Source organism: Rhinatrema bivittatum, chromosome 10, assembly GCF_901001135.1.
Source record: "Rhinatrema bivittatum chromosome 10, aRhiBiv1.1, whole genome shotgun sequence".
NCBI lineage: Eukaryota > Metazoa > Chordata > Amphibia > Gymnophiona > Rhinatrematidae > Rhinatrema > Rhinatrema bivittatum.
In genome coordinates, this window is record NC_042624.1 from 80,629,900 (window position 1) to 80,644,433 (window position 14,534).

The following is a 14,534-nucleotide window of genomic DNA, read 5'->3' on the forward strand; positions in this document are numbered from 1 at the left end:
ACAGGCGGGCCTCTATGCCCTCCGGAGCATTCATCCTCCATCGATGCCGGCCCCCACACCAGAGCCATCGATCTTCACACTGCTACTCGACTGCCTGGACACACTCATCGGTGCCCTTCCGACCCAGCCTGGGCCATCAGTACCGACACGACCTACTTAGTCTCCGAAACCCCCGATACCCATTCTGGGTCCTCGGAAGACGAAGGCACGGATTCCAGTCCTCTTCCAGCGCCACTTCCACCAATGCCGGAACTGGTTCCTGGTCCGTCAGGACTCTCGGGATTGAGACACCCACGATTCCCCTCGATGCCATCGGTGCCACAGAAATCTTCATCAGTGCCGCTGCATCCTCCATTGAGGCCATTGAGGGATCCATTGATGCCAACACATCCAGGAGTGCCAGGTCTCTTTCCTCCCTCGGGATCTCAGCCAGAGACCCCGTATAACCCATAGGAGGATGTTGACACAGACACTTTACGGAGGGCATACTATCAGAACCATCTCTTCCGGAACAAAGGAGACGGTCTCCCCCAGAAGACCTCTCCTTTGCTAATTTCATAAAGGAAATGTCAGAGATAATCCCTTTTGACCTGGTCACAGAAGAAGCACACGTCATAGAACATTGGAAGTCCTCCAGTTTGTTGATGCTCCAAAAGAAATTATGGCTATTCCCATCCACGAGGTAGTCTTGGATCGCCAACATTGTCTATGGGAGCACCCTTGCACTGTCTCATCAGTAAATAGGAAGACAGATGCAACATATCTTGTCCAGCATACTCCGGGATTCCAAAAGCCACAACTACCCCACCAATCAGTGGTAGTTGAATCTGCTTAGAAAAAGGCCAGGAGACTGCGCCCTCACTCTTCATCTCCCCCTGGGAAAGACCAAAAATTCCTGGATATTTTAGGTCTTAAAATCTTTTAGGGATCTATGCTAGTGTCACGCATAGCTGCATATCAACTATATATGACACAATATCAGAGAAATCTCTCTGGAAACAAGTTCAGGGAATAACGGATACTCTTCCCCAACATCAACAAGATAACCTCAACGCCATACTACAGAAAGGCCTTGAGACTGGTAAGCATGAAGTAAGGGCTGCTTACGATTCTTTTGAAACTGCTTCTCGCTTATCAGCGACGGGAATCAGCGCCAGAAGGTGGGCTTGGCTTAAGGCATCTGATTTGCGAACTGAAGTCCAAGACAAGCTCGCTGATCTGCCTTGTACAGGAGAAAATCTATTTGGTGACAAGATATAGGACACAGTGGCTCAACTGAAAGACCATCACACAACCCTACGTCAGCTGTCCACGGTTACTATGGAGACTCCCTCCTCTGCAAGAAGGACCACGAGAAGGGACCCCAGAAGACCGTTTTATCGCTCACGCAGGTATTATCCACCTACATCTCCCGTGAGACCAACCAAACCACCTCAGAGAGGACATTCACAACAGCCCAAGTCATCCAGGCCTCAGCCAGCACCGCAAACAGGCCAAGCCTCTGGATTTTGAAATCTGTCCAGAGAACAGCAACCACTCCACAAATCCAAAACCAGACTTGCCAGTAGGAGGCCAAATTCACCACTTCATAACCAACTGGCTCAGCATTACCACAGACCAATGGGTTATATACATCATAACCCGGGGATACCATCTAAACTTCCTCATGGTACCCCCGGATTCATCACCCAATCCACTGTGAATGCAAAAGGATCTCACAACCCTTCTAGAGTTAGAACTGTCCACTCTTCTGAGCGCCAGGGCTGTGGAAGCTGTTTTCCGGGCACAGCAGGGCAGAGGGATCTACTCCCGCTACTTTCTCATTCCAAAGAAGTCAAGCGGTCTCCGCCCCATTCTAGACCTCTGCAATCTCAACAAATTTCTACAGAAGGAAAAATTGAGGATGGTGTCCCTGGGCACCATTCTTCCCCCTTCTGCAAACAGGAGATTGGTTCTGTTCTCTGGATTTTCAGCACGCTTACGCTCACGTTCCAATATTCCCACATTACCGCAAATACCTGGGTTTCATAGTGGGACATCAACATTTTCAGTACTGGGTTCTGCCTTTCGGACTTGCCTCGTCATCCCGTGTATCTACAAAGTGCCTAGCAGTGGCTGTGGCCCATCTATGAAAAAAGCATACACGTGTTTCCTCGACTGGCTGATCAAAAGCCATTCCAAGCAAGGGGCTCTCAACACTCTCAAGCACACTATCAAACTGCTACACTCGTTGGGATTTCTCATCAACTACCAAAAATCCCACCTGACTCCATCTCACCTCCTTACTTTCATCGGAGCAGATTTGGACACAGTCGCAAAGGCCTTCCTGCCCAGCGACCACGCAGTCACACTCTAAGCTAGCTTCGTCTCTGCGCACAAAGAAACCGTATCAGCCCATCAATTCCTAACGTTGCTGGGCCACATGGCTTCCAACGTCCACGTCACTCCTATGGCCAGACTGGCCATGATAACTCAATGGACTTTGAAATCTCAGTGGCTCCAAGCCACTCAACATCTTTCATCTCAGATTCATGTAACCCACCAGCTACAGTTATCATTTCTCTGGTGGACAAACAAAGCCAACTTGCTAACAGGTCTACCCTTCCAACAACCAGTTCCGCAAGTAACTTTAACCACAGATGCATCCAACTTGGGTTGAGGAGTTCATGTGAACAATCTTCAAACTCAAGGTACTTGGACACAGCTCGAAGCAACATTTCAGACCAACTTCCTAGAGCTTCGAGCTATGTTATGCTCTATATGCATTCAAGGACTGTCTTTCACACAAGACTGTTCTCATACAAACAGACAACACAGTTGCAATGTGGTACTTGAACAAGCAGGGCAGCACAGGCTCTTATTTCCTTTGCCAAGAAGCCGTGCAGATCTGGGCCTGGGTCCTTGCACACTCCATGCATCTGCGGGCCACTTATCTGGCAGGCATACAAAACGTAGTAGCAGATCGCTTCAGTTGACAGTTTCATCCCCACGAGTGGTCTCTGGATCCTGTGGTAATGACCAGAATCTTCCAATGCTGGTGTCAACCAACAATAAACCTCTTTGCATCCAAACTGAATCACAAAGTGGACAGATTCTGCTCCCTGCACAGTCTACACAACATGTTAGCCATGGATGCCTTCACTTGCCCCTGGAACACAGGCCTCCTATACGCGTATCACCATTAGCACCACCATCATCTGCGACCACCCACAAAATAACTCCTCCTCCTTTCGCAAAACCTGCTCATCCGAGGAGCTAACCACAGTACTCTCCAAATCCCTTAACAAACTTGATTGCTCCTCCCCCGATGCTGCACTTAACTCCTGGGATAACCTCACACACGACATAGCCAACAATCAATGCCCACTCATCACTTGCAAGCAGCACACCACACCCAGAAACCACAAACTTTGGTACACAACAGAACTGCACCAAATGAAACACAACCTTAGACTCAAAGAGAGATCAGGGCGCAAAAACCCAACCACACAGCACTCTACTGCCTACAAAACATACCTACGCACATACCACCTCGCCATTCAAAAATCCAAACGTGACTACTACGCCTCCAAGATACATCAATACACTTTCAACCCCAAAGCCCTCTTCTCTTATGTTGCGGCGCTCACCAAACCCTCCACCCCTATCATCGCTGATGATGAAACCAGCACAAAATGTGAAGAACTCGCTCGTTTCTTCCATAACAAAATAGCCAACATACTCCTCAGGTTTCCCCCTGCAACCCCTCCTCCCTCGACACCATCGACCTAACTTCCTCCAAGGAGATTGTCCATCCTCAAAAGAACGAAGCCTGCATCCCACCCATCCAATGCCATCTCTACTAAAATCCTCCTCTCCATCCCCAACATCATTGCAAAATCCATAACAGATATCAACTGCTCCCTATCCACCGGATCAGTTCCCGATTCCCTAAAACACGCTGTAGTCAAACCCCTTATCAAGAAGCCATCTCTTGACCCCAAAGACCCAGCCAATTACCGTCCCATCTCTAACTTCCCCCTCATCGCAAAAATCATGGAGAAGGTGGTAAATACCCAACTAATGGATTATCTCGAAGACAATAACATCCTTCACTCCTCCCAATTTGGTTTCCGTAAAAATATGAGCACAGAAACCCTCCTAGCCCTCACTGACTCCCTCACTGGCCTAGACCAAGGTCATAACTATCTTATTGCTTTCCTCGACATCTCTGCGGCTTTTGACACGATAAGCCACAATCTCCTCATTTCCCGACTAGCTGATATTGGTATCTCTGGCATAGCCCTCATCTGGTTCAGATCCTACCTGGCCAACAGATGTTTCTCTGTTTAAACTAGGCATCTCAGAATCCACACACTATACCCTCTTGCAAGGAGTCCCTCAAGGCTCCTCTCTCTCTTCCACCCTCTTTATATCTACCTCCTGCCCCTCTGTCATCATCTATCAGATCTTGGTCTCAATTTCTACATCTATGCAGGTGATGTCCAAATTATCATTCCTCTCCGTTAATCATTATCCGCAACTCTAAGCTTCTGGGAGAAATGCCTCTTATCCATAAACTCACTGCTCACCTCCCTACAACTTGCCCTAAACTCATCAAAAACTGAGCTCCTCCTCATCCACAACCACCAGATTTCCAAGTTCTTTCCCTCCAATGACCCCATGGCTGCCTCCCTTATCTCTCAGCCCCCTGTACGAAACCTTGGCGTCCTTATCGACCCACACTTGAACCTAAAAAAACACATTGACTCCATCCTAAAAGGAGGTTTCTACAAGCTCAATATTATTAAAAAAAGCTTAAACCACTGCTCCACACACATGATCTCAAAACTGTCATCCAAGCCACCCTATCATCTATGCTAGATTACTGCAACTCCCTGTAACTTGACCTACCCTACTCCACCATTAAACCATTACAGATACTACAAAATGCTACAGCAAGGTTAATCAGCAATGCATGTAAAACCCACCACATAACCCCCATCCTCAAAGAACAACACTGGCTCCCTATCTCATCCCGTATCCTTTTCAAAACACTCCCTATCATACACAAATCTAACTACAAAAATAACTCCTCTTGGCTCAGTGAACCATTCCAACTCACACAATCTGACCGCCCCACCAGAGCAAATCTCAAATGCACACTACAAGTCCCACCCTTCAAAAAGACCCGTCTCACAGCAACAAGGGACCGTGCTCTCTCAATTGCCGGCCCGACTCACTGGAATTTCCTACCTCCGCCTGGAGCCATGCCCATTTAAATTCAGGAAAATGCTAAAGACCTTGCTCTTCCATCAGGCATTCCCAGATTAACTTCAATAATCCCTGTCTCCCTCTACGCCCTCCTTTCTGTCCTTTCATAACGCCTAGCACCATTCACACTGTAATTATGAAAATATGTTCCTTGCTTATTTATTCACACTGTCTTAGTTCCATTTTTTAGGCTCCCTGTTTAGAGCCTCTTATTCCTTTGTTTTTTGTCCCTTTCCCCCGCCCCTGATATGATGTGTATACTAATGTCGGTATAAAAAAGCTGTTAAATAAATCCCCCGATACCACTGATAGCCAAAACTCTCGTGAAGCTACAATAGGACAAAGGGTACTCATAGCCCCGTATTGGCCTTGACAAGTAAGGTTTCCCATGCTTCTCAACCTCTTGATCAGAGAACCCATTCGCCTAGGCACAGCGCCCATTCTCATAAATCAGAACAAAGGCATGTTACGCCATCCGAAACTTCAAACCCTATCCCTCACAGCCTGGATTTTGAAAGCTTGATCCTCCAACCTCTCAACCTTTCAACTGATGTCTCTCAAGAGCTTGTAGCCTCACGAAAGCCTTCCACACGAAAATCCTGTCGTTCTAAGTGGAATAGATTTACCATATGGTGCATGCAAAAAATTATCAACCCCTTTCCCTGCCCCACTCCATCTCTGTTAGACTATCTCTGGCACCTTTCAGACTCTGGTCTCCAGACTTCTTCGGTGAGGGTACACCTGAGTGCCATCTCAGCGTACCACAAGGGAGTTGGAGATGCCCCGGTTACAGCGCAAATCCTTGTGAGTAGGTTTATGAGGGGTCTGTTACAACTTAAGCCCCCTCTACAGCCACCAGTCACTGAATGGGACTAAATGTAGTACTTACAAGACTCGTGTGCTCCCCATTTGAGCCTTTGCATTCCTGCGATGTTAAATTTCTTACATGGAAAGTTCTCTTCCTAGTAGCCATTACATCCGCTTGAAGGGTTAGAGTTACAAGCACTTGTCACATACTCACCCTCTACAAGGTTCCTACATGACCGAGTGGTCCTCTGTACTCACCCTAAATTCCTTCCCAAGGTGGTTACTGACTTCCACTTGAGTCAGTCTATAGTTTTGCCCACATTTTTCCCAAGGCCTCACTCTCATCAAGACGAGAGGGTTTTACACACCTTGGACTGTAAACATGCACTTGCATTTTACCTAGACCGCACTGCAGTCCATAGGAAATCCACCCAACTCTTTCTTTCTTTCGATTAAAAACAAACCGGGTGTTGCAGTGGGCAAACTCCCTCCAATTGGCTAGCAGACTGTATTGAATTCTGCTATGAGAAAGCAGGCCTTCCTCTCCAGGGACGAGTGAAGGCGCACTCAGTGAGAGCCATGGCGACCTCAGTAGCATGCTATCGTTCATTACTGATTGCTGAGATCTGTAAAGCTGCAATATGGAGCTCTCTTCACACATTTGCAGCACATTACTGCCTGGACAAGGAAGGATGTCAGGACTCTGCCTTTGGCCAATCCGTCTTGGGATTATACTGGAAATAAGTTCTTCAATTCCTTCCACTTCCACCTGCTGTGATTTTCAGGCTGCCTCATTTTTCCCAACAGTACACCAGTTGTGCCTGTTTCACAAGTTGTACGCTGTTGGTCCAAAACAAATATGAGTCAGCCTGTATCTTGCTAATCACTCACTTCCCAGGACTACCATCCTGCTTGTCCTGGGAGAAAGCAGAGTTGTTTACCTGTAACATGTGTTCTCCCAGGACAGCAGGATGTAGTCCTCATGAAACTCTCCCGCCACCCCGCAGAGTTGGCTCCGAAACATTTTATTTTATTTTTCGCCTGCACCTTTTGCTACAAACGAGACTGAAGGGAGACCCCTGTGGCTACAGGGATTATGTTATGCTGGGCAGTTCTAGAAACTTTGACAGAAAAGTTTTCCGTGATAGGGCTCTGTCCAGTTTCGTCACCCACATGTGAGGACTACATCCTGCCGTCCTGGGAGAATACCTGTTACAGGTAAGCAACTCTGCTTTCTCAAATTATATGGATTTTACAAAATTGGTAAACTTGTAAACTTTTTCTCCAACAATTGTCTGTTTTGCCTTTAAGACTTTTCTTACTGAAGTTCTTTTGCTGGCTTATTTTTATTTTTTTAATTTAAAATTTATTGCAATATATGCAAAACAAACATCTCATCCCATCAAAAAGATAGCAGAAAAAGATATCACATACATGTTTTTCACAGATGCATTTTATACTCTTGCCCCGCTACCCACCCCCTCCCACCCAACCTCCCCACTCAACAGGAGTAATAGATAAATCATAAAAAAAAAAATCAAAACAAATGAGAGATACATAGTTACATATTATACAACACCATAAATGAATACTTGAAAGATAGCAACAGATGTATCAACTCACTACCTTGTATCTCAATCAAGTGACATAAGGAGACCAATTTGCAGCAAATTTAGACAAAGTATTCGTCTGTAAAGTTATGATTTTATTCAACCTGTATATCTTAAACAAATGCTTAAGAACTGCTTTCAAAAGAGGTGCTGTTTTCTGCTTCCAAAATAAAGTAACCTCTGCATATACCTATCTACGTAGAGGACAGGAACATTTAATTAATTTATTTATTTATTTAACATTTTTTATATACCGAAGTTCTAGCAACAATGTTGCTAATCATTTCGGTTTACATATAACATTGGGGTGACTTAACATGTGTGTCTTACATGGAACAGGAACATGAACTTGGAGAAAATTGAATAAATACTAATAACAAATAACATTAAAAACAACAGTAGTAATAGAAATGTTATATACAGGCGATTAAAATCAATTATGAATAAGGTATCAATTATGAATTATATGAATTATAAAATAAATTATGAATAAGGTATTTAATAAAGCATATGTGGGATTAATAATGTTATCCACACCTGTGCTGATGTGTATCCAAGAGAAAAGCCCTTTCCAAAATGAGTTATAATGTCACATGCCCACCAAATATAAAAAGACCCCAGTACCCCACATCCCCTCCAGCATTTATCAGCCTGGGGAGACATCCTATGTAATCAGTCAGCTGTGTAATACCAACATAAGAGTACTTTACAGACATTTTGTACCAGAGTTCAGATATGGAGCATTTACCAGTATAAATGAAAGAAAGTTCCCACTCATTTTCAGACAAGGGAGCACCAAGATCCCTTTCCCAGTCTCAGCCACATCACATATGTTCTTGAAATAGGATTTTCCTTGTAAAAGGGATTTTCTGATCTCTCTCGTTTTCTCCAAATTCTTTTCATAAAGCTCCTAAATTGGGCATAGGAGTAAAAATCACTTGGGGTTATATCCTATTTTGGAACCAGAGATTCAAAGCCCAAAAGCTCACCCCCCCCCCCCCCTCCAGTTAATGCTCCATACGATAAACTCCGCACTCTCTCCAAATGTTAATGCTCCCAGTGGTATGTACACAGGGACTACATGATTATGAAAAAGATAAGTATTATAAAAATAATCTCTCTGGCCCTACCACCCTATTGCACTATTGAATCCAAACTCTTAATGTATTGGTTAATGAGGGTGGGGTTAAAGATAACTGTGGCCAAGTTTTTTTCAGCTGCCAGATCAAAGCAATTAGAGGCATGGAGCCCACCAAACCCTGCTCCAGCTGCACCCATTGCTTCATTTCCTCTTTTTTATTCCAATCAATGATTGCTCGCAATTGGGAAGCAGCATAATACCATTTCAAATGTAGTTCTTCCAACCTCCCTCTGTTTAAATTGGGATATTACATTACAAGACACCCTAGGTAACCTACATCACCGAATAAAATAAATTCTCCTCTGCCACAGCTTCAACATTAGGATTGGGAATCCTAATGGGCAGGGTCTGGAATAAATAGCAAAATCATGGAAGAAAATTGGTTTGCTTATTTTATTTTAATACTTTTTGCTTTGTGTATTTTTATTGTGTTAAGAGTTATGCTTTTATTTACTATTTTTATTTTTATTGTGTATTTGCTTATAGTAACATAATAGCAAATAAAGACTACATGGTCCGTCCAGTCTGCCTTGCAAGTTGTATATGGTAGTAACTGGCACTCCATGCAAGTTACCTCATGCAGAAATACTACACCTAAAGTTTACATAGGTAATCCCCTTCTTCATTTCCAGCCTTTAGGGATTCACAATGCTTATCCCATGCCTTTTTGAATTAATTTACTGTTCCCATCCTCACCACCTCTTCCAGGATGGCATTCCAGGCAACCATCACCCTCTCTGTGAAGAAATGTTTCTGATGTTGGTTCTGAGTCATTCCCCTTGGAGTTTCATATTGTGATCCCTAGTTGTTCGGTTTCCTTTCCAATGGAAAAGATGTAATGTTTGTACATCAGTAATACCTTTCAGGTATCTGAAAGTTTGTATCATATCTCCGCTTCAGCTCTTTTCCTGCAGGGTATAGATATTTAGATCCTTCAGCCTCTCCTTATAGGTCTTCCAAAACAGAACCCACATCATTTTGGTCACTTTCCTTTGGACCACGTCAATCCTATCTCTATCCTTTTTGAGATATGCTCTCTAGAACTGAATACAATACTTCAGGTGAGGCCTCACAAAGGACCTGTAAGAGTATTATCACCTCTTTTTCCTGCTGGTTATTCCTGTCTGTGCAGCCCAGCATCCTTCTGGCTTTAGATACCAAGTTATCACATTGCTTTGCTACCTTCAGATAGCCAGACTCAATCACCCCAAGGTCCCTCTCCTGGTCTGTGCATGTTAGTTACAGACACACATACACAGACACACATAGAAAGACACACACACACACCATTGTAACCATATTTTTTGGATTACTGCAGATGAGTTATTCTGTATATGTAATCTCAATTCATGTGGCAAATACTTAGCTAAAACTTTGAAGAGATTGGATTCTTATAGCTCCCTATTGACTGAGACAGATTTGGTTTTCAGTGCTATGGGATATATCTATCAAGGATCCAGTCAGGTTGGGGAATTCCCCAACTCTCTTCACTCAGGATTGGTGGCTTCATTGGCACCCCCCCCCCCCCCCCCCCATAGAGTCCCTGGCTCTTACAGCCTGGATGTTGAAAGAGTAGTGCTGAAACCACCAAATCTATCTGAGAATGTGTCTTATATTCTTCTGGCTTCCAGGATGGAGTCCACAAGGAAATCCTATGGTTTAAAGTGGAGAAGGCTTATTCTTTGGTGTGATAAAAAGGCCCTAGATCATTTCTCCTGTTGTGCACACAAACTACTAGAATATCTTCTACACCTCTCAAAGGTGAAAACCAACTTAGGGTTTATCTTCCCACTGAGAATAACTGATAAGATCCGGCAGACTATAAATGGTTTTAAATAAGTGCCAGTTTTATTTATTTTCACCAACATGTAGAAGGAAAATCCATCTCTGTACTACCTTCAGTTGTCCTTTTCAAGCAGGGCTTGCTTGCTTCAATTGAAGTCTCATCAAGCCTCTGCTGTGTCATGCAATCGCAATATGATATTGATCCAGCTGATAAAAGCTCCCATTGAGTCTCTGGCCTAATAGGGTGGTTCTGCACACGCATCCAAAGTTCCCGCCTAAGGAAGCATTGGGCTTGCACCTTAACCATTCGGTTGTCCTTCCAACATTTTTCCCAGGCCACCTGGCCATAAAGGAACAGATATTGCACAATCTGGATTGCGAAAGAGCCTCGACGTTTGTGGAGCGGACTAAAGCCTTTAGAAAGTCCACTCATCTTGCCATTGCCAGGCACACACATTTCCTAATTGGCTAGCAGATTGCATCTCCTGTTATGCCCAGGTAGATTGGAATCTGGTGGGCAATATCAAGGCTCATAGTATCAGAGCCTTAGCCGTGTCAGTAACCCACCTAAGACCAGCTTCTATGAGAGAGATTTACAAATCTGTGAAGTGGCGTTCTCGCCACATATTCACATCCCGCAATTGATTGGACAGGGACTCCCAGTACAACAGTGGGTTTTACCAGTCTTTGCTACGGAGTTTCTTTGAGTGGTAGAACCCAGTTCCATCCCTTTTAGGGCCTGTTTTGGTTCCAGGCTGACCTACAGGTTAAAAAAAAAAAATAGAAAATGATGTGGCCACCAAAAACAGTTGTGCCTGTTAGCATTCTTCCTGGTTTATTTTTCCCTTTTATGCTCAAGGCAGTCTGTAGCTAGGGATTCCCCATGTGTGAGGACTGCTGTCGAAGTCAAAACATTTTATTGTATCTCTGTTGAATTCACGTAAAAAAAAATAGTACTTATTCTTGCATAAAACCAGATGTATTAGTTGTTAAAAAAAAAAAAAAAAACTTGACCCCTGTACTAGGTAAAATACTGAAGTATTAAGCAATCCTTAGGCATAATGCCACTATGCCAAGGTTGAAGAATTATGTGTGGAAATAGATATAATGCTGAGATGTACTTGTTTGTGACTAAAATAAAAACGTGCTAAACTGGTATGTAGTTTATATAAGGTCTATATAGTTCTCTAGCGTGTTCCCCTCCGTGGGAACACGCTAGAGAACTATATAGACCTTCTCTAGAAATCACATATTCTTTGGCAGTCTAATTATCTAATAACATTATAATACCACCTGTTTAGCTAGACTACATTAGGCACCGTACCTTTTAATTATGTTATTAACCCCATATATCTTAATCCAAGTTAATTCGACCTGTTCATTGTAAGACATTTACTTGTCATTGTTATTGTTGAGAATGTAAACCGAATTGATCAATAATTCTGTTATTGGAAAGTCGGTATAGAAAAATGCTAAATAAATAAAATAAATAATGTAGTTGCGATGAGTTCCTGGGTCATGCTGACCTGTTAATTTAGCCATGATTTAGAATGAGATGATGAAACGTGTAATGTAAGAAGTGAAATTATGATTAGTTCATCTGAAATGAGTGGGTTTTTTTAACCATGATTTTGTAATAGAGAACATATAAGCTTGGTTGCATGCATTAGTTTTTCAGAAGTACCCTGTAATATTAAATTGAATAAAAAATAGATACTTATACTGTTTAAATGACTTGTTTATTTCTATTTTTGGGGTAGCATAGAAGGAAAATGTTTTGTTTTTTTAATTCTACACTGCTATCCTTCTTTTCCTAAAGGTTCTCAAAGAACAGCAGGATGTCAGTCCTTACAAAACCTACCCTCTTCCCCTTGGGGTTGTTTTCTCCATATCTTTAACTGTAAGGGGTCCCACATGGGATGTGGAGGAGTGATTAGGGCTGCACATACCCAGTGTGTCATGCTCAAAGCTTTGACCTTAAACTTCCATGCCAGGATCCATCTGATGTCACCCTGCAAGTGAGGACTGACATCCTGCTCCCCTATGAGAACATCAATTAAGGTAAGCAGCTCTGCTTTCCATAGGGTCTACTCTTGTCCTTTAATAGCTTTAATCAAATGTGAAATAAACAATACAAATAATTTTCTCTTTTGACACACAAAGATATTTCTACACATTTTGTGCAGATAAAAACATGTTCATGTGCATAAAACATTCCTTGTGAACATTGCCCAGCCTGTGCATCAGTTTACATATACTTTAACAGTGCATGTGCTTTTGCCCACTGTAAAAAGTACACACAATCTTCTACCACAGAGAGAGGGGACATTCCTCACACACACCCCTCCATCGTTTTTGATGGGCCCTTACACTAATGTGTGCGAGACCAAGATTCTGAAACTATATAAAGATAAAATCATGAAAACTTAGGTGCATTTGATTTAGTAGTCTGGAATATCATGAGAGCTTAATTTTTTATCAGCAATTCTTAAATTTTGATAGCAAGTTAACAGTGAATATCTTAAAACACATTGCAGCCTTGAGTTTATCAAGATTTAAAAGTTATTGAAAGCTCTTAAATATAGTATTATAACCTTTAGCAGGGAAAAAAAATCACATTTTAAGTATTTTCTCTGTCATTCAAGTGTTGGGATATATATAGCTCCAAGAGAACTTGTTCTCTGCAATGCGCTAAGCCCTGGGAAGCTGTATTTTTCTGCAGTAACAGAAATGCAAGCCACAGAGTCATTGAGAAAATAACTTTAAATATGAAGATACGATCTCCTGTTGAGGTTTTGTTGTTACTTATATTGGCTCTATATGTCCTTGGTGCTTTAACCCATGCAAATTTGTGGCAGGAAGGCTTCACTGCTGCTTTAATGACAGTCATTGCTGGCTTCTGTAAATTGTAAATACCGTGCTTGATGCTTGCCCCACACAAACTGATTTCAGTGAGCAACCCCAGTTTCTAAAAAAAAAAAAAAAGTACATATTACCTATTATCTTTCTTTCAATTTACTTTCCATCTCTAACAGAGTGGTTTTTATGTAATGTTTCTAGCTTTGTTGAAATTCACATTAAATGCTAAATGAGTGCTACAGTAAGAAATCTATAATATGGAGGAGGACCATGTTCATGACATTAGCTTTTCATATAAGTTGAACAATTATATTTAAAAAAAAATTAAAATCTTGTTTTTTAGCATTAGATTGTAAGCAGAAGAAGTCCAAATCACGATCTGGAAGCAAGAAAAAAATGTTGCCATTACCTCACAGTTCTGATGACGTTTATATACTGAGATGCAGGTATGTACTATACCGAGAGGCTGGTCATTTATACTTCAGCAAGTTGCTTAATTTCAAGCTATTAACTGCAGTCATTGAGGGTTTCCAAATTTTATGGTCAGTTCACAATATGTTTTTGGCCACTGATGAATAAAAACTGCAGTGTTGTCTGACCTATGATGTATTGACAATTTCAAAGTTCCATCAAAATGTTATCTATTATAATAGCATTAAAAAGCGCTTCAACATGTTGACTCCAAAACATATAGGTCGATTTTAAAAGCGTTGCTCGCACGAACATGCCCACAATACATGCATATGTGGGCTGCGCGTGAACAACGCAGATTTTTAAAAAGCCGCAAAATACGCATGTATGTACCCATACGCACATGAGGAATAAGAGGGTGGAAAGGGGGCGGGGCATGGGAATTCTGGGGCGGGGCCAAGACTTACACACACAATTCCAAATTAAACACCCGCAGCTCACTTATGCTAGATATCTGTTAACTTTACTGCTGCTCCTGATGAGGAACAAGTCTGTAAATCTTATGTTTTAGAACTTATAGGACAGGGTGAGGGTTGCAGGTTAACTGGGCAGCATGCAAGATTAAAAACCAGAGGGGTGTGAAGGACCTTGCTATTAATTGAACAAAT

The 14,534-nt window shown here is 42.5% G+C and overlaps 1 protein-coding gene across 27 annotated transcripts in view; it reads left to right on the plus strand.

Moving 5' to 3' along the window:
• Nucleotides 1-14,534, plus strand: part of ZNF644 (zinc finger protein 644) — a 234,439-nt gene that overhangs the window by 205,025 nt on the left and 14,880 nt on the right. For all 27 annotated transcript variants that reach the window (XM_029617824.1, XM_029617833.1, XM_029617826.1 and 24 more), the window contains one exon: nt 13,799-13,901. In XM_029617824.1, the coding sequence (XP_029473684.1) occupies nt 13,799-13,901 (103 nt within the window). The remainder of the gene's footprint in view (nt 1-13,798; nt 13,902-14,534) is intronic.